This window comes from Corylus avellana, chromosome 11 (assembly GCF_965113065.1).
Source record: "Corylus avellana chromosome 11, dhCorAvel1.hap1.2, whole genome shotgun sequence".
Classification (NCBI taxonomy): Eukaryota; Viridiplantae; Streptophyta; class Magnoliopsida; order Fagales; family Betulaceae; genus Corylus; species Corylus avellana.
The window spans coordinates 3,525,155-3,549,849 of record NC_142500.1 but is presented as its reverse complement, the minus strand read 5'-3'; the positions used below and the strand labels follow the sequence as shown (position 1 = coordinate 3,549,849).

At 38.8% G+C, this 24,695-nt stretch overlaps 3 protein-coding genes across 3 annotated transcripts; 1 reads left to right on the top strand and 2 right to left on the bottom strand.

Moving 5' to 3' along the window:
- Window positions 1-4,178: 4,178 nt before the first annotated feature.
- Window positions 4,179-5,720, top strand: LOC132165970 (Alcohol dehydrogenase transcription factor Myb/SANT-like family protein). The gene has a single exon (XM_059576691.2). The coding sequence runs from the start codon at window positions 4,447-4,449 to the stop codon at window positions 5,512-5,514; it is 1,068 nt and encodes a 355-aa protein (XP_059432674.2). The 5' UTR covers window positions 4,179-4,446; the 3' UTR covers window positions 5,515-5,720.
- A 2,446-nt stretch (window positions 5,721-8,166) lies between these two features.
- Window positions 8,167-12,742, bottom strand: GNL2 (GNOM-like 2). The gene is made up of 2 exons (XM_059577408.2): window positions 11,405-12,742; window positions 8,167-11,336 (listed from the first exon to the last, which is right to left on the bottom strand). Exons 1-2 carry the CDS (start codon window positions 12,487-12,489, stop codon window positions 8,243-8,245), a joined length of 4,179 nt encoding a protein of 1,392 aa, XP_059433391.2. The 5' UTR covers window positions 12,490-12,742; the 3' UTR covers window positions 8,167-8,242.
- A 689-nt stretch (window positions 12,743-13,431) lies between these two features.
- On the bottom strand, window positions 13,432-24,625 carry MSH7 (MUTS homolog 7). Its single transcript, XM_059577132.2, has 17 exons — window positions 24,285-24,625; window positions 23,056-23,599; window positions 22,597-22,692; window positions 22,419-22,474; window positions 21,911-21,977; window positions 19,366-19,461; window positions 18,754-18,885; window positions 18,619-18,652; window positions 18,462-18,509; window positions 16,806-17,005; window positions 16,582-16,708; window positions 16,189-16,466; window positions 15,873-16,067; window positions 15,232-15,645; window positions 15,008-15,104; window positions 14,173-14,300; window positions 13,432-13,998 (listed from the first exon to the last, which is right to left on the bottom strand). Exons 1-17 carry the CDS (start codon window positions 24,599-24,601, stop codon window positions 13,531-13,533), a joined length of 3,297 nt encoding a protein of 1,098 aa, XP_059433115.2. The 5' UTR covers window positions 24,602-24,625; the 3' UTR covers window positions 13,432-13,530.
- Between the last annotated feature and the right edge of the window lie 70 nt (window positions 24,626-24,695).

Below are 24,695 nucleotides of genomic sequence, written 5' to 3'. Positions count from 1 at the left end.
CCATTGAAAAACCATGATATATCAATACTCCATTACCATTTTTTTTTTGGTTTTGTTTTTTTTTCTCAAGATCTTGACAAGCCATAAGCTTTGAAACTTGAAAGCTCACTCCTGGATATAAAATCTTGATCTTATATATATTTTGGAAGCCATTAAACATAATTTATCAAATTCGAGGTCATGCCCATCCAAATTAAACATAAATATGTTTTATAAATCATGTTATATGTAATTTAGAGAAGTTCTGGTGGAGGAGCCAAATTTTTATGTAAAATAGCTCATCAAAACTCAGTTTATCTAGTTTAGCTAATGAATTTTTAAAGGCCACCTACATATGATTAGCTATATTTTGATCTATATCATTTAAATATCTTTTTATTAAGAATTGTAAAAGAATATTCTCATAATGATCCCTTGAAAAGTGAGAAAAGTTTTAGAAAAAAGAGAAAACAGGTGAAAGAAGCAATAAAAAATAAAATGGCTCTAAGTGCTGCTGCTTGTAGCTTTTTTTTTTTTTTTTTTTTGGCAAATTCAATCAAATATCCATTTTGCTTTTTTTTTTTTTTTTTTTTTGTTAATGCAATGTGAGGGGGTTTTTTTACAAATTTGATTAGCTATTTTAGATAATAGTACCATTGGGAATGCTCCTCCTAACTAGTTTTGAGTAAACCTCCACTACACAGTATATTCTGTTAGTGCTAGGAGTTGAATTATACCTCCACTACACACAATATATTCTGTTAGTGCTAGGAGTTAGAATTATACCGTAGGAGTGAGTGCTACTTCTTCAATAAAGTTTGTGACCAAATAGTAGAACTGAAAAGGCTAACGGTTATTAACTGTCGGCTAACTGCTAACTACCCTAAACCACTAACCGCCTATGGCAAAGCAATTAGCAGTTTTGAGGTAGGAGAGGAAATGTGCGGCAAACCGCCTACACACACACCCTCGCCAGTTGACGCCTCATTCCCTGGCCCTGAGCTGCCTCAGCTCTCTCTCTCTCTCTCCTGCAAACAAGGAGCTTGAGCTTCATTGAGTTCTGCTCAAAAAAAGTCTTCGTCTCTCATTTTCGGTTCTTTTTCTAATATTATTTTTTTAGTATGATATTTTCATGTTTGTGGGTTCTGTTTTGGCTGTAATTCTCCATTGAAGTGTGTTTTTGTGGGTTTTGGCTTTGGCTTTATACGTTTGTTGGTTTAAGTCCTTTTTCTGAGACTTTTGATTGACTCGAGAGGGTTTTGTTTACTGTAAACTGTAAATATAGTGATATACAGTATGGGAATTAGATGCGAGATTGAAACTGCAATTATAGGAAATACTTTGTTTGTCTTGTTTCTCAGTAAACAAAAAGCAGAATATTTTAATCATGATGGTATGTATGATCTGTTGTCTATCGTTGAAAATATTATGCTATAGGAAAATATTTTGTTCTTGATTTTCATTTGACAATTAATTTAATTAATTGAAAATTTTAAATATAAAAAGTTACAAACTATTAATCTGTAAGATTGAGTATACCGCCTATAAAATACATAAATTTTTGAACCGAGCTGAGCAATTATCGTGTACGTATGAGGTTCAATAGCAAACAGGGGCTTGTAAAAGAAGCCGTGAAAAGTAAAAAATTATGAACAAAAAACGTCGAAAGTGAGCCCAACATCCAAAATAAGCTGAAAATGCTCAACTTTTAAAAGTAGTTATAGTGGAGCAGTTATAGGTTTAATAACCGCTAACCAGTAGTTATAAAATAACCACTAACTACCTAAGGCCTTAAGGAATTACTATTAGATTTTTCAGAGAATAACAACTAAGTGCAATCGCATTTTATCCCTAACAAATAGAAGTCAGACGAGGAAGCGCTACGTAGCCCCATGAGATGAAAAGGATGTTTTGGGATTTTAGGGGTCGATGTCGATCGCTGGGCTACTAGGTGATCAAGTACTATCATTGGTTTCATATACAATATTGAGCAATTAGCTTTACGAGAAGAGAATTTTGGAGTTATTTGTGAGAATTCATTTCTCAGATAACCTTCATCTATTTAGTTAATTATTTTTCAAATCTTGTACAATGATGATTTCCTTTGTGTTTTTTGATGAATAATATTGACGATCTCCTTTGAGTTTTGGGATAGAGGTTTTTGGTTCACAAGTGGAGTGGATAATAAAATATTAGTATACAAGTTAGACAATGAGTTTATTACAAATGAAGAGTTTTATTTTGTGGACAACATTAATTAACATGAAGATGTAGATAACTCCTAAGCAATAGCAGTACCATTCCCCACCATACATGCAGATTGCACTGTATATATAGAGGTGGTAAAGCTTGCACCATCATTGGCTTAAACTTAACATTCCACAACACCCTCATGGTTTCTTTGCCTCAACCTTGGTAAAAGAGCTATTAAACTTAAGCTCACTGCCGCCACCAGCAAATCCCGCTTCACCACCCAATCCGCTGCCGCCACCAATGCCTCCATTATCACCTATACCGCCACCAAATCCCCTTCCTCCACCGCCGCCAAACCCTCCACCGCCACCACCAAAGCCTTCGCCAAAGCCCAAACCTCCTCCAAAACCTCCTCCAACTCCCTCGCCAATACCTCCTTCTCCACCTCCGCCACCACCTCCACCACCACCGCTTATTCCTCCCCCAAACCCACTACCAGCACCTCCACCAAATCCTTTGCCAATACCTCCTCCTGCCCCCCCGCCACCTGCACCACTACCACCACCCATCCCTCCACTTGCACTTCCACCACCACCAACCCCTTTCCCAATACCTCCGCCAACTCCACCTCCACCCCCAATTCGTTCTCCAATACCGCCACCAGCACCACCACCTATTCCTCCTCCACTACCGCTTCCACCACCAATTCCTTTTCCAATGCCGCCTCCAGGCTTTCCTCCACCAACACCTATTCCTCCTCCAATACCACCTCCACTTCCTATTCCCCCTTTGCTCCCTCCCCCTGTACCAGCTCCACCACCAATACCTCCCCCAACACCACCTCCACTATTGCCTCCAATTCCACCACCACCACCACCACCCTGATGGTACCCGTTTTGCTTGTGACGCTTTCCACCACCACCACCTCCACGACCCTTTTCAACACAATCAGGCTTTCTAAAATCAATGCCAGGTTTTCCATTAAAACCAACCTCCAAACCCCCTCCTCCTCCTCCACCACCACCACCGCCACCACCAATCGACCCAGGGTTACCATCAAAGAACCACTCTGGCTTCTTGATCACCTCCCCACCCTTCTCCTCTAACTTCCTGCTTTCCACCACCAAAGCAACACACAAAATCACCCATACAAACTTCCCCGCCATTACAGTACACTGCTTCCGAGATGAAACTCTTTCGTGGCATTGCGTGACTATATATAGAAGAGCTTGCACCATAAATTAACTAGATTTGTCCGTTTCGAATATGCATGCGGTTGGAGGTTGGGACTGTCATATATATTACTTCACCGCTAGCTTTATTAGTTTATTACATGACCATCTACGTGATTGCTTCGTCTGCATTCATGGCGTCCGTGATTCACCGCTCTCTCTCTCTCACGTTGCTAATCCTTTCTTGAGTTTGTAGATGGCAGAGCACATTCTGCATGCAGAAGCAAAAAAAAGGGCATCACGTTGCATGGGAAAAGGATGATCATTGAGATGGCGTTTGCGCTCAATTTTATTATTATTACGCTTTTCGTTTTTTTGATGTTTTCTTCTCACAAGGTGTAACATTCTAGTTATAGCCTACAGCCTATATAGGTGTTAAGTACTGTTACAGATGAAGGATATATAAAAGTTTTGTTCTGTTTTGTTGCCGAGGAAGGTCGGTCAAGGAGCAGAAATTCATAGTTTTTGAAACTTTAACGGGAACCATATATAAAGATAAAAGAAATGCATAATTAACTCACATTTTTGGCTTATTGTGAAGAATCAGGAAATTAAATCCCAAATATTTGGACGTGCATGGGGGTAAACACAGACCCCTAGGCCAGAATCTGGGCTTAAGCCCACATCCACCAATTCATTTTTCAGCGAAGTCGATGGTCAGCCCATCTAGGAGCGGCCCATTTTACTTCTAGAGTCAAGTACTCAAGTTTCAGCCCACGGCCCAAAAACTCAGTGGCTAAGAAGACTCCCACGCGCACCGCGCACCGGTGCTGCACTGCCGCGTGGATGGTGAACTGACGCATGCCGGCGCATTTTAGCACCGCCGATATTTTTCCACCAACCCACAAACCTTCTCTCCAACCACAATACTCGAAACTCTAATAATTGTTCTTTCTCCTTCAAATTTCCTCATAGAAGAGAACAAAACATAACGATTAGTTTCAGCCCCGACGAAACGACACCGTCCTCAAATAAAGCCCTAATCTTTCAATCAAGCCAAGCCAGGGGCTTGTTTGGCTATCAAAATTTCAAATTCTCTCTTATGGATGACATGGAAGACGATGCAAGGTACCCTGCAAAGCCCTATGCTTTAAACCCCTATAACCCTTCTAATCGCCCAAGAAATCCCGTTCGCAATACCCCTTTTTCTCACCCAATCAACCGCTACGAAGTCGAAGACGACGATGAAAACGACGACGAATTCGACGAAGAAAACGACCAGCAAGAAGACGAGGACGACGAGGAAGACGAAAACCCAAATGGGTATTATCGGAGTTTCGAAGAGGATGGTGAATTCGATAGGCACCCGAAGAAGAGGAAGCTAAGGAATTCCGGGTACGAGTTGGTGCCGAGGATTGATGCGAAAGCTTCTTACTCGGCGAGGAATCCGAAGGCGGAGTGGACCGAGCACGCGGTGTTCGTGTTGTTGGAGGTGTGGGGGGATAGGTTTCTTCAGCTGGGGAGGAAGAGCTTGAGGTCCGAGGACTGGAACGACGTCGCAGAGAAGGTCTCGGAGGCGTCGAAGATGGAGAGGACCGAGGTGCAATGTAGGACTATGCTGGACAAGCTGAAGAGGAAGTACAAGAAAGAGAAGGCCAAAGTTGAGGAAATGGGATTGAATTCTAGCAAATGGGTCTACTTTAACAAGATGGATATGTTAATGGGCTCATCGTCGGGGCAGGATTTCGGGTTGGCGTGTGGGTTTGATTCTGGGGAGTATGTGTTTATGAATACTTTGGTTTATTTGGAGAGGTCGAATGGGTTTGATGAGATGAGGGATAGTCCAGGGGAGTCGGAGAATGAGGAGGAGGAGAAGGAGGATGAGCTGCCGCCCAGGAGGACGGTGAGAGGTGGTGTGGAGGGGTCATCTTCGTCGTATCGGGTGTTGGCGGATTCGATTCAGAAGTTTGGGGAGATATATGAGAAGATTGAGAGTAGTAAGAGGCAGCAGATGATGGAGTTAGAGAAGATGAGGTTGGAGTTCCAGAGGGAGTTGGAGCTACAGAAGAAGCAGATTCTGGAGAGGGCGCAGGCGGAGATTTCGAAAATGCAGGAAGAGGATGATGACGATGAGGATTCAGATGCTTCTGAAGAGAATCTCAGTGAGTGATGTTGGTGGGTGTTTCCCTGAACTTAGTTGGCCTGTTGAATTGCTTGCTATTGGAAGTTTTGTATTCCTTTGTTTTTATTTGTTAGTCTTCGTTGTACTTATGATATTGTCTTATTTTGCTAATAGAGATGATCAATTTGGAAAAATTATTGTATTTGTTTCATTCCCTTTTCTACATCAAGTATTGATGAGCAACTTATTGGTCATGGGAATGTTTGGTTTCTTGGTAACTTTCTTATCTATTGCTTATACATCTCTTGTTTAGGGAGACAAGGGATTTGCTTTGTAGAGAGATTGTTCTGTTTCAAACTGTGGAATGTTGACATTACATTTTTGACAATACTTGCGAAAAGAAGTATGAACCTTGTTATTAAGGTGTCTGGTTCAACACAGTAAAATGAGTACGACCTGGACAATCTATTTGGATGAAAGGTTGTGTATGTCAGTTTATTTGAGGATGGCAAATCGGGTTAGTCACAACATGGTTGAAGTCTTGTTATTGTAAAAGCTTTTGTCAAATTCAAAGTAGAACATTGCAAACCTTAAAATTTAGATTACATGGACATACTTAAATGTTGGTTGTTTTTCTTTCCAAGGCTTTTTGATGTGGACCTTGACGCTATCCTCTAGGTGACCTTGCTCCATTCTGAATGTGATGCACATCCCACACGAGTGCTTAAGGGGTGGAGTAGCTCACAAACGTTATAGACACCTAGCTAGGGTTAATGCTTTTTTTCTTTTTTCTTTTTTAATAAGTAAAAAGGGGTTAATGCTTAAGGGATGGAGTAGCTAACTACCATTATGGAAGCCTACCTAGGGTTAACTGCTTTTCTTTATCATTACCTATAGTTAGTACTACTCGTTTATGGCTTATTGCTTGCAAGTAGGTGCTCTATTAGGTAAAGGAACACCAAATAACTAGATGACATCTCTACTTTTGGAGAGCAGGAGTTCTCGAACTACATGCTATCTTGGACATTTTGTACACTACTTTCAGTCTCTTCTTGGGAAATTGTGTTCTAATATTTGTCCTTCTCATTGAATATCTGTCCTTCTCCCAACTAATATTTCTCTGTGAGGAAATACCTAAGAAGTGATTATATTTTGTGAACTATCTCAAGCAAGAAGCTCACTGATTATGAGACAAGGTTGTAGAAGATCCTTGTTTTAGTAGCATTGTTTTATTCTGTTTCTCCAAAATTATGACTAGAAGTTGGTACAAATGCGTCTTTTTCTTGATCTGTGGAGCTTTCATATGTCAGTGTTTTGTGCTGCTGTCTGTTGATTGATACGTGGTAGTGAGGTCTGAGGGGTTTCAATTAGCTGCGCTTAGCTTTATTATACTTGTGCTTGTTGGCTTTGGGAACACATTATACTTGTAATATAGGAGATTTTAATATTTTTGGATCAGCTCTGCAGTTAATTTGAACTTTTGCATATAGTCCATCTATTAGTTGTCAGATTTACATATTCTGCTGCTTCTCCCTGTTGGTTGAATTTTGACTGGTATGCAAATATGAATATGTTTGGTGGACTGCCGAATTGCTGTTTATCTTGATTAAGAATTGGTAAATACTCTTTAGAGGATGGTGCCATCTGAATCTTCTTGAAGGGTTTTGAAGAAAAGAGCATTTGTTTACATCTTGAGGCCTTTTTCTTTCTTTCTTTCGTTTTTCTTTTTAACAGACTAAAGTTCAAGTTTCAGCTTTTATGCAATGTGCTAACATCTTTATCAAGAGTCTGTTACATATGTTCTCAATAATATGAATTTATCACTACTTTTTCCCTGTCTCTCAAAAGTTTATGGGTTGCAATTTTAGTTTCTAGGCGATTCACTCAAGATAAATGCTAAAATTAAAATTTCTTTGAAAGAAGGGTTCCATGTAAATCTGATGTAAAAGAGGACAATTCCCCCCCTTTTCGGTGCAAGCAAAAATAGAAATAAAAACAAAAACAAAAACGAAGCATCAACCAAAGGAAATAACAGATTGGATTTTGTCTGCTACACAGACATGTGGAAAGCCACCACTGAATGCACCCATCTCAAAACAAATATTTCCTTAGTTTTTGAATTATATTGGAAAAAATATTTTCCATAGTGGATTAGGACTTGAGCGTTTATATTCAGTCTATTTTATTGTCTTGAAGATTTAATATTTTGTAATGTTTTCCTTCTCACATGATTTACTTACGTTTTTAGGTTTAGTTTCCATACTTGGTCAATTTCAGATGATGTTTTATGAAGACCTTGATTGTATTGGAAAGACAATTTAGAGAAAAAAAAATATTAAATAAAAAAATAATTTGGAATATCTAGAACTAGAGAATCACATTGCAATACCCATGTTCTTGTGTTGTTTGCAATTTGATCATTTTATAGTTGTAAGAAATTTTCAGTTGATAAACTGTTTGCTACTTTTGGAACCTTTTTAGGCTCTATGATGGGTGGTTTCTTTCTTTTGAAATTATAATGCCGAAAATGGGCAAGAAAGAAATGATTGTGGTTTGGCTGATTTGAGATGCCAAACAAAGCTTTCATGATTTCCTTGAATTACATCATCATTTTGCCTTCTCTAGTCGAGGAAGAAGAACTGCAAATGAGCAATTAAAGAAACAAAGGAAAATAATTTATTGGAAAATGTGCACGTGGGATCAGATAATTATGCCATTTTACACCCATCTAGTGGTATAATGAAAAAAAAAAAAAACACATGTACATTAATTTTCACTAAAAAGCTAATTCAGGAAATAGTTCCTCCTTGAGCGAAGGAGCTATCCATTGGATTTGAATATATGTAATCTCCCAGAGATCATCACCTTCCTTCTGCACTAAAATCTCTTTTTCCTTCATCTGAGTGATCATCTTCTTCAACAAGTCAGGGACTAATTCTTCAATTGTTGATTTACCATACTCTCCCAAATCAGCCTTCATGCATGTATCCATTCTTCTCAACACCCCTAACCAGAATGTCCGAAACCCATAACTCTCTGATATTTGTTTCAAGAACTGCAAATACACATCGGTCAAGAGCTCCATTGCAATCTTCAGGGTCCCTTCCATACTTCTCATCTCCCTCTCCGAGTTGTCCCTTCTCGAGTATTCCAACATCTTTTCGTGCAAATCATCTATCATTGCAAAAACTATAAGATTAAAGCAGTTAATACAGTTGGTTGATGTGAAATCCAATTCCTCAGCAAGTGTGAAGCTTTTTTGAAGAGCTAGGATTGCATGGTTTCTCATCTCTTCTCGCCGGGCTAAGCTGCTCTTTCTAAGGGCTTCCCCTAGTTTAAGAAACAGATTCATTACAAAATTTGCAGAGCCAAGACCTCTTGAATTTTCCTCTGCAGAGGAGTTGCTTGTATTGCTTGCAATGCTGAAATTGTTCCCCGGTTCTGAGTAATGATTTTTATACCATTGGATCAACAAATTCACAGAATCTGCCATGAGGTCCAGCATCTTCAAATTCTTCTCCAGTGGACTGTTCTTGAGTGCAACAAAACCAAATGCACAATCTATACAGTAGGCGTAGTTTGTCCGTGAAACGTGCGTCCCGTCCGACATCAACATGATCAGAGTCTCAACCGCCTGATCGTAGGTTTCAGAGTGCCGCCCGGCGACCGATAACAAATGAAGGACTGATTTCCATCCGAGCTGGGTTTGCAAATTTGCAGGATACTCAATAAGAATCTTGCTCACTGATTGTGTTATGAACTCGCAACAAGTGTCCAGAATTTCTTTATCGAGTTTCCACATTAAGTTGATAGACTTGAAAATGAGCTCTTCAGGGAATTTCTCAGCTCGGTATGTAGCAAGGAGCTTAAGAGAAAGCCTTAGGAGTCCTATAATAGCCTTCTCTGCGAATGGAATGGGGGAGAACATAGGAAACTGAGCAACTGCTAACATATATTCATGAAAATTGGGCCAAAATGCCTGGAACTTTTGGATATTGGCCATAGAAATGGCAATGACTAAATCCCAACAAAACCCAACAGTTTCTTCTTCTTCGACCGGTGTGCTGAATTTTTGGCCTTTTCCAGCAGCTGCAAATATCAGAGAGCGACCTAGATTGAACAAAGCATCATCAGGCAAGTTTGAGCTATTGCTGAAGATATTCCCAATACGGCACTGTTTGATGATCTTCAGATTCTGTTCAAATTCACTCACGTTTAGGGATAAAGAGTCTTCCACGCTATCTAGTGACAGAAAATGAGAAAACCGACTAATCGTGCCAGAAGCTCGGTGACTGCCAAATTTATCACGGGTAGGGAAGATTATGGCTGATTCAGATTCCTTTGGGACGTCGGGTGATGAGGTGGAAGCAGTATCAAATTCGATGACAGATTGAGGAAGTAGTTTTAGCCTTTTAAGTTTCAATAAGCAGTCCACAATATTTCTCCATCCCCCTCGAATCGATTCCCCGAAGTTGTTGGCGACAGTGAAAACGGCTAGTGTCGCCATTTTTGGCTTCATATCATTGCTAAAAGCAAATAGGGTTTCTTCTGCGGATGCATAAGGATTCAACAGTGTAGTGAATTTGCAGAATGAGGCAAGGACTTCATCTAAAGTGTCTTCCAATCCATACTGAGCTATCCTGGCTATTGAGAATAGCACTTCAACGCATTTGTGGAGCAATTCTTCTTCATCAATATGCTCAAAGAATGCTGACAGAGAAGCAACTGATGGGCCAGCAATGCAAGCAAACATATCTCTTCCCAAATGACGATCAAAATCGCATACTATGAAAGGCTGTGTGATTTTGGATCGGTTTATCAGCTCGATCCATCTGCTTGGAGTCATTTCTAGTGACACAGCAGACTGACCAAACAAGGTGATAGCATGGTTTGAAATGGAATGAAAAAGCTCTGAGAGGTACTCTCTAGGAAGATCCTTCCCTGCATTGATTGCTCTATTGTTCCTGATGAACTCATCTTCTGTCATCTTCTTCTTCACTTGCGGATTATGCTGATCTGTATTGAGCATAATGAGGGAGTAGCATAGAATGAAAACTGCATCCTTGGTTGCAAAAACATCTGAGGATTGTTGATCATAATATTTCTCTGAGAATGCTTCAAGAATCCGCTGTATCTTTTGGGACTCTCCAGGCAACCGGAAAGTCTCAAGATAAGTGCGTAGAGCAGTGTCAAGAATCATCCCTGAAAATTTAAAGGTATCAGTGAATTCTTTAAGAACTTCAATGTGTAACTCATCAGGGTCACCAAGATAATCCCCAATCATGTTCTTGTTTAGTCCGGGAGTATAGCGGAAGAAGAAAGCGTGCGCTTTTGGATCTGGGGGATCAGAAACCAACCTAGAAAGTTTCAGGTACTCCAAACCCTTCTTTTCATCTCTATTGAAATGGTTTGCAGCAATCAATATTTTCTTTTTTTGTGCTTTCCGTATCCTTACAAATTCTACCCAAGATTCCAATTCATCTTCGGATTTCTCCTCCCAAAAGGGACTATACTCGGTGATCTCAAGTGGGTATGGACCGAAAGGGCTCGAATCGTCTTCTCTGTCAACGCTATCTGCAATATTGTGAATCATGGCTGCTAATCCTTCAAAGGCTTGTACCTGCAAAGTGGTCACAGGGCTAGCCACTGGAAATGAATCCTTGCAAAGTAGCTTCCCAATCTCCTCAAACAGATTTCGGCCGAGGGGATCACAATCATAGTTCACGTAGACTTCAATTACAAACGTTGGTTGCCTGCAGAAATTTATAATCCCTTCAAGAGCAACTTCTTGGAGTGGCATTGCGCTTACAAGAGCAGCAACTCTGAGCAGCACATACACGAAGAAAGCTTCTAGTTGGAGACGAATAAACCTGCAAAAAACAAGTACCATTTAGTTTCAATTCTAAAACATGTGAATTTCAAGCCATTGAATCCTAACCTTCGAAGAAAGTTGTAGATATTCAAAACTGAGCTGCAAATCATTGACAAAACAAGAGGGCTCGAACGCGTCCCGTAGTGGATCAAATGGTGAAATAGATCATCCTGGATCATCCTCAAAAGCTTCGGGTGCTTCCCAATTGCATCTCCGCTTAATTCTATTGCGGAATTGATCAAAACCAATGCAAAAAGCTGGACATCTTCATCTACAGTATGAGAAGTAGAGCCCTCCGTCTCCACTACTTCAACTACATTCAGCAGGGAGCAGAAGAAGTAAAAGATATCAACTGCACATCGAACGCCGTACCCGGCATCCGAATTGCCGCCGACATCGACATCATCGGAATCCGACTCCGAATCCTCCCCATCCTTGGCCTCGATCTCTGGCAACCGGGAGAATATCGTTTGGATGACCTCGTGCATCGCGTACCGGGCACTGCGCTGAAGCAAATCGCCTCTGCTAGCCGATTGCTGCACCACCTGAAAACACGTATTGACAATGGTGCAAACGGCGTGATCGGTGAGCAAAGGCGAGGCAGGGTGCTTCATTATCGCAGTTAGAACCTGTAAAATCTTCATCATCACGGCATCCTCTGAAACCGGATCGGTTTTCTCTAACCGACAGCTCGTGATCCCGTTGACAATGGAATTAATAGACTCTTTCGCCCCCGGGGTCTTCTCATCGAAGATTTCCAGCCTGAGGATTTTCAAAATGGCTGAGAGAGCCACACCGGTGGCTGCTGCCGGGATGTCATCACCCTGTATCACGTCCAGGAACGGGGAGAGAAAGATGGAGGGATCGATGGTGCGCCATTCTTGTTGGGGATTGAAGATGAAAGCTCGAAGTGATTTCAAGGATTGTAGGATTGTAGAGTCAAAATAATGCTCGTCCGGGGAGAAGTACTGGGAAGCCAGATCCGGAGGACGGCGGATCACGGCAAGAACAGCGCCCAGTTCGGTGTTTAGCATGCAGGAGACGCCCAGCTCTTTCCTTCTGGATTTGGCTGCCGAATCTTTCTTCTTTTCTCGGCATGACGGGCAGTTGTTTTCTTCGCCGTCGTGATTTTGATCACTTGCTTTCTCCATTAAAGAGTATACAGGGAGGAAGACAAAGGTTTAAAAAACGGTTGGGAACGGGCAGAGAGCGGTTTGGAGGGAGAATAGTAGTTGTGCGTGGAAGTTTTGTTTGTCGTGAAGTGACGATTATGGGATTGAAAACGATGGGAAGGTATTGGGCGAAGTGAGGAAATGTGCATAAACTTGGAGGGCATTTTTGGACTGTCAGCTTTGACTAGTGGTATCTCTAAACAAGAGGTTATTATAATTTATCTGGTTTAATTATTATTATTTTTTATTTGTGTGGTTGAAAATGAATATTTGAAGATTTCTACCATTAATAACTCCTAATTTATTTCAATTCAGTTAGTGATATAAGGGCAATACCCATCTTGCTATATTCAAAGCAGTATCATATTGCCTATAAAAAAAATAAATAAACAAAAGCAGTCTCATATTAACATTATCTTGGCTAATGGCTATTCAAAATCCAAGTTTGTTTTTGGGTTGAAACTTTGCTAATGTAATGGCTGATATTAGACTTAATTTGCTTGCTTTTCTTGTTTGGAAAGCTGTAAAATTTTCTGGCACGTTCTTTAGCTAAGTTGACAACTTTCCACCTCATATTTTAATGTATTCTTAATTAGTCTCCTATTCTCACTTCCATTCGGATAAAAAATAGCAAAAACTTTCTCTTGTAATCTCTTTCCTCATTTGAATTTACAAAAAAAAAAAAGAGAATTATCATTAATTAAGCACTACAAAAAATATTTGGCTTTCTTCTTGTTACCCAAAAATCATGGAAAAATAATAAAAATCATTTTCTATATCATCTTTCACACATTTTCGTATAGTGAAAAGTGAATCTACCATTAAATTTTTGTAGAATTTACATGAGTTTACAAATCTAATGATAAATTCATTAAACATGCAAAAAAGAGATAACTGAAAGAATTATATGTAACTAGCATCGAAATCAAAATACATTTTAATGATATATAATAATGTTTTAAAGACTTGATATTTACAACAAAATATGCGAATCCGTGCTTTTCTTTTCAGCTACCCGATCTATGTATAGGAGCTCTTTAGCTCATGCCACAAGCAAAAAAGCGTATCAAAATCATCGGTGTCGTCAAAATTACGATCTTCACTTTTAGAGACAGCCATTAGCATGTTCAACCACTGTTCATGGAGAGTCGAGAACTCTGATCTTTGTTCACTTGACCTAAAACTTTTGCCAAGTGATCTTTTCATCACTTGGCGAGCCTTCGATGCAGCTTCAACCACCCTTTCTGGGATTCCAGCCATTATTGCCACTTGCAATCCATAGCTCTCTGGGCATGCTCCAGAGGCAAGCCGGTATAGGAAAACCAGCTCCTGCTCACCTTTTGAATGGCACTCAGATTTTGACTGAAAAGCGCAGGCCATGTGTTGCAGTGTAACATGTGGATGGGAAGCAAATTCCTTAGTAAGTGGGTGGTAGTGCGTAGCAAATAGTAGTCGACAGTTAACCTTTTCAATCAAATGCCGGAATACCTGTACAAGTATTCAAGGTTGGTTGCATTGAAATGGACAACACGTGGAATGAAAAGATGATTGAATTATAATTAGAAGTTTGAAAGATGTGTGCTAATAATTTGCTTTGAGGATGAGAGGAGAAGAGAAGACAGACAACGGTTAAAAACTAGATATTAAAGAGCAAAATCTCACTGCATATGCAATGGCGTATCCGTCGAAAGTGCTTGTTCCTCGACCCAATTCGTCAAGAATAACCAAAGAATTTTGAGTGGCGTTTTGAAGGATGGATGCTGTTTCTGTGCACTCAACGAAGAAGGTACCTACAAAAGATTGACCATTCATAAAGTCCATACACATACAAATCTCTGGTTGGAAAGATGCAGGCATTCGGTTTGCTTGATATTTCATCTGTTTATCAAGTAAGACCCTCAAAATGCTAGCCTAATTATTAGAATGCAAGCCACTTTATTCAAGTCTAGCAATTGATTGCTCAGATTAATAGCATTAGTTATTGTACAACACAAAGATTTTATCCAATCACATAAAGCAAGCAGCTGTGAAGCCTTCTCTTCTCTTAATCCCATATAAAGTACACCATATAGAAGCTATCTTCTCCTTTTATTAATGTTTGGTGGTCATACTAGAAATTCTCATTTATACCTAGGGTACTTCATTAAGCCTTCCAGAAGTTTTTTTGATTGAACCTAACATGGGATATTACAGATCTACTGCAAACACCAACCACCATGGCTGCAGCGGCTCTATGACCACTGTACCATCAAAACCCACATACTCCCATGTTGCCACCATTACTATATTGTGGATTAAGTGCTGCATGTGGAGAGGGTGTTTCTTTCCTTTTCTTTTCCTGAATTTGAATTAACTTTGTTCGGTTATTTATGCTCTCCATTTATTTTCTTTTTCCTCTATTAATACATAACAGAATTCCATAATGTACAAAAACGACTTCAGATCACCAAGAGTGAATCAATTAGTAAATGAGGGGGGCAGGTTAAGGAGAACTTACTCTCCCCAGTCATGATTCGGTCAGTAGCACCAAGCCGGGTGAAGATAGTGTCCACCAGTGAGAAAACACACATCTCGCAGGGCACATAACAGCCCAGCTACAAGTCATCACAGATTAAAAAATGTAGATGAGTTGACCACAAAACAGAACACGGTTTCATTAACTAGGACAAGATCCTATGGCTTAAACAACAAAACAAGTCATCCAGAGGGAGAACAAAGAACCTGGGCCAGTATGACAGCTAGACAAGTTGAACGCAGAAGTGTTGACTTCCCGCCCATATTCGGTCCAGTCAGTAGCAAAGTTCGGGCATGATGGCCATCTGTATTCTCACCAAGGATCATGTCATTTGGGACAGGCACTCCTCCATTCTCTCCAAAGGCAAATGGATGCCAAAGCCCTTTAACTTGAAGTATGGGTCCTCTGATCTCTTGGCCCCCAGTTATATTTTCAGATTGAGGCAAAATAACAGGTCTGGACATAGCCCCACATGAACAACCAGCAATGACTGCAAAAGATCTTAGTACATCGATACAATTGATGGCATATATGACTTCAAACCATTCAGTAGCTTTTTCAATAAATAACTCAATCAGAATAGAGAGAGTTTCAGCATCTGAATCTGTCACGTCGTGATTCTGGCACCAAACAAAATGTCAGTTGAGTGTTAGCCACAACACTAGAAACTAAAATCATCAATCAAACATAAGATATTCAGAGAAGATGCATTGGTGCAGATGATAATACTTCAGTAACAAACACAGAAATTTTCATAGCCTGTTAAAACAATCAGAAAACAAGCCAATTCACAAGACAGAGAAAGGTGGTTTGAACAAACAAATGTATAAGCTGAAAGAAACAAGACCTGGTAGTTTGGGAAGTCACTATCTACAGCTGCTTCAAATTGGGTAAGGAATTGATCCAGCCCATCATTACCAATAAGCCTTGGAAGTCTAAAAACTTTTGATAAAGATGAGATTATACGCCCTTCATTCTGTAATAGCATTAAGAAATCCAATCCAATACGCAGGCCTTTCACAAGAGAGCCAAACGCTTTAACCTGTACCAGACTAAAAACATTATATATTTTCGTCTAAATAATTGAAGTGACTCAGACCCGATAATAATAATCAAACAGAGAATGTCCTTATCATTTAAAGAAAAGGGCAGAGAATACTTACTCGCTGTTTCAATACTTTTTTGCCAACCAAGGGCAGTAACAGAGAAGCTGATGACTGAACGCTAGCCTTAATCCGTCCAAGCAGCCTTTCTAAGTCTGGAAGCTTGCGAAGATATTGAGCAAAAAGCAACATAATTTCTGAATTTGCCATTAGATCTTCAATGACATTAAGCCTATTATTTATGCCTTCAATATCTTTTAGTGGATGGCAGATCCAATTCCTTAAAAGCCGCTTACCACATGGTGTCACACATTGATCAAGATATTTGTACAATGTACCTGAAACTCAAGTAGCATTAAACTTTTAGGGATTACAGGACTAGGAATCAAAGAAAACATAGGACACAAGATGCCATAGTATTTTGCTTGAAGCTAGGGAGATGGAGGAACTTGCCAGATTGACCACCATCAGCATTATTACTGAATATCTCAAGATTAACCAGGGTCTGTCCATCCATTTTGAGGCAACCCTGATAAACTTGATACGGCAATATATCTCCATTCCGTAAAACATCATCTAACTGTAATCAAAACATGTCAATTACTGTAAACAACACATATAGGCAGTACATTTTTCTTATCCTTAACTTTTAAGAAAAGGCATACAAGCAAGCTTACCATCAACCTCGATAGATGATCAATAAGTCCACCAAGAGAACATAAGGCAACATCATGATGGATCACACTATCAAGTACATGATTCCACAAATTAGAAGATCCTTTAAAGTAACCCTTCAAGCGCACCAAATTTCTAACTTCAGAAGCATTCTGGAAATCTGTAAGTGACTGAACTGGACTTAATTGCAGCATCGAAGGACCTGCAAGACAAACTTGATAATTCAATCCTACTTATCATGGGATTCTAAACTGATTATAATGTGTCAAAGATGTCTTACCATATAACATAGATGCATATACCAAAAAATACAAATTAGGCTTTGTGAGTATAAAATTCCCAAACCTAAACTGGCCCAAAGAAAACCCTGTTTGAATCTATGCTCCAACTCCACTTATGTCACTCCCAACAGCCATCTCCACTATCTAGAAATCACATATATGCAATTCATATTGTTCTCTAGCCTTTTCAGAGCACAATAATGAGAGCATTTATCATGCTGAAGTGAAATGTCAACCTTTTTTTTTCATATATACATATAAAGCAAACATAATTCTGCAAAGAAATAAATCTAACCTAATTTCATATTCAAGAAAGTTGAAAGCCACATATTGCAAAACTGTGGTTAAAAAGCCATTTCTTCCTAAGTTGTATTATATTGCACATACAGAATCTTCGCCCCATTTTTTTGTTTTTGGGACGGTTGAAAATTTTGGTTAAATCGAAACATTTTCAGTTAACCAACAAAAACAAGGCTAACGGGGCATAGATATTTTACTCCCAAAATTTTCATAAAGCATTTTCCGCTTCCTCTCCCTCACCACATGCCCTCTTCTCTCTCTCTCTCTCTCTCAAGTTTGGATGGAGATCATTGTCGTCGGCAACTGCTATTAGCGACCGCCTTTGCCTAGCAATAGTCACTGGCCTCACAACGCCACTGCTGTCAACCACCATAAACCATTCCCATCATGCTGCCGCTGGCCTTCCGCCATTGTCAAATCTTCTCCCTCCACTGTCAACCCGAAGACCATTGCCTTTCTCTTCTCTCTCTCTCTCTCTCTCTGTCAGTAGGAAATTAACTTCTTAATTTTTTTAATTATTTATGTATAATTTTTCTGTTCAATTTTGTGGGTTTGGGTTTGCTGTTCATACGGAAGAAATTTGGTTGATTATAATTGAGTGAAATGGCCATATACAAGCTTTACAAAATTTTCTTGTCTTTTATTAATGATTTTCAACCGAGGAGCTAGTTGAGAAGGAAGAAATTGAGTGGATTTTTCCTTCATTGTTTCTTACTTTCTTATATGTTGAAATCTTGATGGCAATGATTTTGGTAAGCTGATTTTGGGCAAGTGGGGTGATGATGGTGGTGTTTTTAGAGTATTTTCAGGTTCCAACAAAATACTCGAAAATGTTTTCCATACCATTTTTAGGTTTGCAACCAAACACCGGAAAATAACCAATTTTCCCCGAAAATGTTTTTAGCTGAAAACATTTTCCACCAAAACAAATGGCCCTAAATTGATACGATTATAGACATCACATGGAAACTACACAATATTCATAGTGTCTGTAGGTTTTGTGCATTTGCATGGAATGCTTAATGATACTCTGTTTGTTTGTAATCTGCAATTTAGGAAAATTAACAGCAGTCTGACCTGTTAATGAATACTTTCTGAGTGCTTTATGAGCTTCTTTGGACAACCCTGCAGGAGTTGAATATGTAAGTGTCAAGTATGAATTTATTTTCATGAAAACTTCAGAAATGGAACTCCACTCAAACCACAAAGATTGGGATAGGGAAATAATGTTCACCTTTACTCTCATATATAACTTCTTTCGGCGAAACCTAGAATCAAATCCCAACGACAGAATTAAATTTTAATTTTCAAATTTGATAACTACCCATGGAAACATATTTACGCAAAGGAAACTATATAGTAACCATACTTGCACCAGTAAAGCCCCCAGAGCAGCACAGGATGCATCATCACTGATGGAACCAACCCAAATTCTTAAAGCAGCACAGTCAACAAAAGCAAAGCCATACACAACTGAACCATTATCCAGGTCACAATTCCCCTAAAGACAAAATTCAACAAAATGTACTGTTAAAATATTGGTACATATTTTCTTGCAGATAGTAGACGCATTGGTCAAGCAAGCAAGCAAGCTTTACTAGTAAAAGATGCAGGAGCATGCTTTATAAGTAGAGGTTAAAAAACAAATATTGAATTGTCTCTTTGTCCAATACAAGGTGCCCACAAAGATGCAAAAAGAAAAGCGACTTGGGTGCTTTCTTATAACAACACTAATAATTCAGGGCTTTCATATTACACACTAGAAGCTTTGAATCATGCATTTGTCAGAGGCATGAAGATGAATAACAGAAACATATCTCAAGCTGGCATCTACGAAAAAAATTTCAGGAATGTGTATTCAAAGATATGTATCAAGCTTATTCTGTCATGTGGCCAGCAAAATTAAAATTCAGTACACCACCCAAAGATTGACATTCTGTTTCTATATATAAGAACATAGCTAACCAGTAACAATGCAAACCTCTTTTATTGCAAGAAGATGAACAGCATCAGGCCCAATATTACCATCGCTTGCGGTTGATGGGGTGACTACCTGAACCAATTTTCTTGAAATTACCTGAAATCCAAGTGTTGAATTCAAACAAGCAACTTAAAATCAAATCCAACAATGATGAAGTATTATAAACATCCAGATAGAAAAGACGCAAAAGAACACGAAGGAACAGAATAGTACTGACGAATGAAAATTTTAGAGTATAAACTAGATTATATAGAAAATTCAAATTCTGACCAAGCATAGAAAAAGATTTTTTTTAAAGAGTGAGAAACCTCAATAAAAGCTCATCACATTCAAATGACAAAGTAAATACTAGTTAATGCTAGTACATTCACGACAGCTATCCTTGAGAATGTTATAACTCGATAAGAAGGAAGACAGATCAAATATGTATCGCTAGCAATGAGTGACGACCGAAAACAAAGAAAGAGATCAATTGAGATAGATGTTCAAAATCTCAACTAAATCCTGCAAACTGAAACCTTATATCTATTTATTTGCTTTTCTTGAACTTTTGAGTGACCATGTCAAAAACAGAAAACAACAGCAGAAAAGGCCAATATCACTTTCTAGGGCCAAAAACCAATTTCAAAAACTACTGATATTTTGAAGTGAGATGGGTCTTGTCATTTTCCTATAGGCTTCACACTGCATTACTTCATTTAGTAATTGAAATTTTCCAAGAAATTTTCTAAGATTTTTTTTTATTAGTAATTCAATCTCATAAAAGCATAGAGGGGTGCAATCCTCGTACACATAAAGTATACAAAAGACTCCTTCCTAAAATGGAGAGAAAAAAATCAAAAATCAAAAACTCAGTAAAATTAGAAATGGCAGACTATTGGACATTGCTAATTTGCTATCCTTGTGTAGAGGGATTTGAACAGAATATTTTTCAGCTCTAACACTAAAGTCTCTTGATCATCAAAACTCATTGCATTCTGTTCACTCCAAATACACCAACATTAAACATAAAGGAACCAACCTCCAAACTTCCAAAACAACAACTGTCTCACCCTTCTAGGCATAACCCGAACACCGAACAAATGAAAAGGCAAACTCCATAATTCTCTTACTATTTCACATTGAAGAAGAATGTGATCAATAGATTCCCCACTCTTCTTGTACATACAACACCAATCCACCACAATGATGTTCATTCTCCTTAAATTATCCAACGTCAAGATTTTCCATAAGGCAGCCATCCACACAAAGAAAAACACTCTTGAAGGAGCCTTAACCCTCCATATACGCTTCCAAGGAAAATGAGAACGTAAGGAATGGATAACACATGATAGTCATGCACTGATATGGTAAAGAATATATTCTATTGGAGGTTTCTATTTCGGAACTGCATACTAATGCTACTTTTGTGTCTTATCCCTAAGAAAGCCGGTGTGGTGGATATTAAGGATTTTTGCCCTATTAGTTGGTGGGCAGTGTGTATAAATTATTTCTAAGGTCCTGGCGAACAAGCTGAAATCAGTATTGCACAGTGTAAGGTTGAAAAGCCAATCATGCACTGACATGGTAAAGAATATATTCTATTGGAGGTTTCTATTTTGGAGCAGAGGGAAGTGTGAAAAGCCATCCAATTTTGGTCGCCAACTATACTGTTCGGAATACAGCCATTTGTAGAATTTCACAATATGCTCCCTAGTTTCTGTAGAATTAGAAGATATAGACCCGTTAACAACTAAGGACTCCACAAAGTTATTTCTTTTATGTGAATTTGCCACTCGGTGAAAGAATTTAGTGTTTTTATCTCCCTTTCTCAACTAAAGGGTCATTGACTTCTGCCTCCAACTCACTTCTTCAAGAAGGATAAGCCTCTTCAACTCTCTAGAAATATCTTTCTTCCTTAACCTTTCATTCTCAGTTAAAGTCTTCCCCCTGTAATCATATCCAGCTCAAGGATACCATCCTTGAATACATAGCAAGGAATTAAGGGCAAGGGTTTATCATAGAGTTAGAGATGGATCACAAACAGCTTAGATTATACTTCATCACTATATCCTTATTTAGTATGCAGCATACACTTGTTTCCATATATTTCAATGCAATTATTCACCCTAATTTCTGTAAGTTGCCCAACACAAATTTCCATCTTCAGAAAATTGAAGGTCTAATTAATTGAAGCCCCTATTTATAACACCATAGAGATTAATTTTCTAGATTGCAGCATTGATTTTAATTCTTATTTTGACATTTTTCTACTTTTCCTTCATTCAATATGTTCCATATACTTCATGTGTAAAGATCACTCTTATTGGATCAGCCCAGGGCTAGGTCCAAAAAAATAGTTCAATCTTTAGGTGTGGCCAACAGCATTTATTGTTCACTTTGACTTATTTAGTTACCTACCTTTTGGCTCTAGAGTGGGAATTAGATAACAATCAATGTAACAAGTGGCAAACACAAGATTGATTTCACATGTAAAGTACAGCCCCATAAAATAAAACTAAAAGAATTCATTTGAAGTGCCCATCACGCAGCATTGAGAACTTACAGAATTTGCACCTCTGGCTTTTGCTTGATCAGATGTCTCCAACTGTTCAATTCGTCCAACTTTATATCTTCACAAAGAACAAAGCAAAAGACAAGTGAACTACAACCTATTAAGTAGCCAAGCAGACATTTCAATGAGTACTTAATTCAACTAAATCTCATCCTAACTACCAGCAGCGGGCTAGATTGAACAAGTGCTGGTCATAAATTCATTCTCTCTTTCTCTCTCTCAGTGGTAAAATTGGCAGATGTAACAGATGTAGGACACAGAAAAGGTCCAGTAAAAAATTGTCGTTTCAGCAAATATGCTGATCTTTGCACTCAAAATTTTCTAACAGAATGCTTTTTAAAGTGGACTGCCATCTACTAGAAAGGATTTTTTTAACTACAAAAAGTAGTCAAACAAAAGTAGAGGAAAATAAATTTTCCTTGTTCTTCCTTCAAAGGCGTAATGCACCGAAGAATGGACAAATATAGTTAGGCTAATATAAGTCCAGTCACTCTCTTACCCACGAGCAACAAGCTTTTGAACAGCATCATCAATCCCACTTTCAGATATACCAACCTGACCAGAGAGGAGAGATGTTATTGCATACAAAACTACTCTCTACAACAGATGAACTAATAGCTCAAGTGAGCTCATCTTGAAATGAAACAAGAACCAATCTTCTTTAAACATGAAGTCACCTGCCGACATTTCCCCACACCGCTTAATGTCATTTTCCAATCAAGCTCCTTATGGCCAATTTCAGCATCTAGTTCATAAAGCTCATAAAACTTTCCCTGCATTCATTCATAAGTTGTGAAATTAAGTAAATATAATTCCAAGACTAGGAATTCTGATAATAAGCCAACCTAATTGGCTTAATAAAAAATAAAAAGAAAAAAAGTAATTTTTCTCTGTTGATCAGAATGGATTGCTTTGCTCAAGGTGCATCCATTATGTTCTAGCATTCAATCTTTCCACCAAGGCTCCAAAAGAAGAGGGCAAGCACCTCCTTAATAGTCATTGATTAAAAACCAATTGCCATTGGGAAATTAAATAAAAAATTACGCTAGGGCCTATTCATGCACTAATGCACGACAATAGCTAGAAATTAATGGTGTCAATGAAAAGTATCGAGATTTGACTGAACATTAACTAACCACTTTAAAGAAAAGCACAACATCCATATATTGACATTTGACACTCCAATATTGTTTCTGAGATGCTGACATTTTCTTCAATGTGTCTGGCGGTATATACAGCGTCTTCTTGTCGTAAAGAGGATTGCTAGGCCTTCGCCCATTAGCATCCTTGATTCGAGCAGGGTCAAGCCACTCAAACTTGCTCATTGTATCAGATAACTTTAAGTGATTCTTGCTCAAGGCTGTAGTATCCTGAAGTAGTTTCAGCCTTTTGCTTGAATCGAATAAGGAACTGTCATCCTTGACCCCAGACTTTGGACTATCTTCTTGCAATCGCTTCAATCGAGGAACAACAGGTCGCATACCAGGTGTTTCTGGCCCCGGAATGTCATCATCAATTTCAATATGCACGCCATATCCTTGATCAACGATCCCATTAGAATTGACAACATCACCCTTTCTGCAATGTTGGGCAGCCACATCTTGTTTGGGCAATCCTTCCAGCTCACTATATCTACCAGAAATCGTACAAACATTAGCAGAACCACCAGGAGCCGGATTCCTGCAAAAGTTTACACAAGGATTAAGAAGATGAAATGAAAGCATACAAAAAAACCAAAGTAACAGTAGGCACACCTTCAGATAGTTGTTACTGTTAGCCAAGTACAACAGAGTCTAGATTTTCAGTAGCAAAGATAAATTGAGTGCAGCACCGTAAATCATGGTGTTCAATATTCCAACTATCTTAGATGTTTAGTCACATCTGTTATGTTGTATTTGAATATCAAATGTTGATTATTGTGTTTGAATTGTAAATAAACTCTACTGTAAATGTTCTTTATATATGAGAATGAAATATACAGAAGTTTTCAAGCTGCCAAAACACAAACTCATACAGTTTATACTAGCTGTGACACATGCAATTCATGACATAAACTTCACTTTCCACATAAACTTCTACTCATAGCCATTTTATTGCATTTGGGGAAAATTGAAATAATCAACTCCCCGAGTTATTCTGAAGTTTTTGTCTTCTGAAAGCAAGAACATGGAATGAAAACCATCACATTTTCATTTCACTCTCATTTCTCGCAGCAGCCAAGCAGTAGGTAATACTTCAAATATAAAAGGGAGGTGGCAAATTTCAACTTCACTTCATCCAAATAATTACTTTAATCTATCAAATACGCATCATCCAAATAAAACCCTAAATGGAAGAGAAAAAAAAAAGAAAAAGAGTTAAGCACCTCTCAGTAGACTTTTCTCTATCATCAATCTTCACAAACTTATGCATAATACTCGAGAACAGCGAAGAACCTCCGTTGTTTTCATTTTCCTGGAACGTCGCCGGAAAAACCTGACGTGGCACCTTCTCCGGCGGTGTTTCGGTTCCTCTGATTTCAAGAGACGAGTCCATCATATTATCACTCGTAGCTTGATTGGACGCGGCGCCGTTATGTTTATCTTTCTTCACCGTAAACTGCGGAACTCGCCGGCTGCCGTGCACATTTTCGGCACTGGCGGGTTTTTGAAAAAAGGAGAGAATAGATTTTTGGCGCTGCATTTTCAGAATGAGAGAGATGGTGTGTGTGAGTGTGTGCGCCGGCGCCGCTCAGGTGAAGCGGTATTTACTAAGATTTTAGATTGTGAAAAATTGG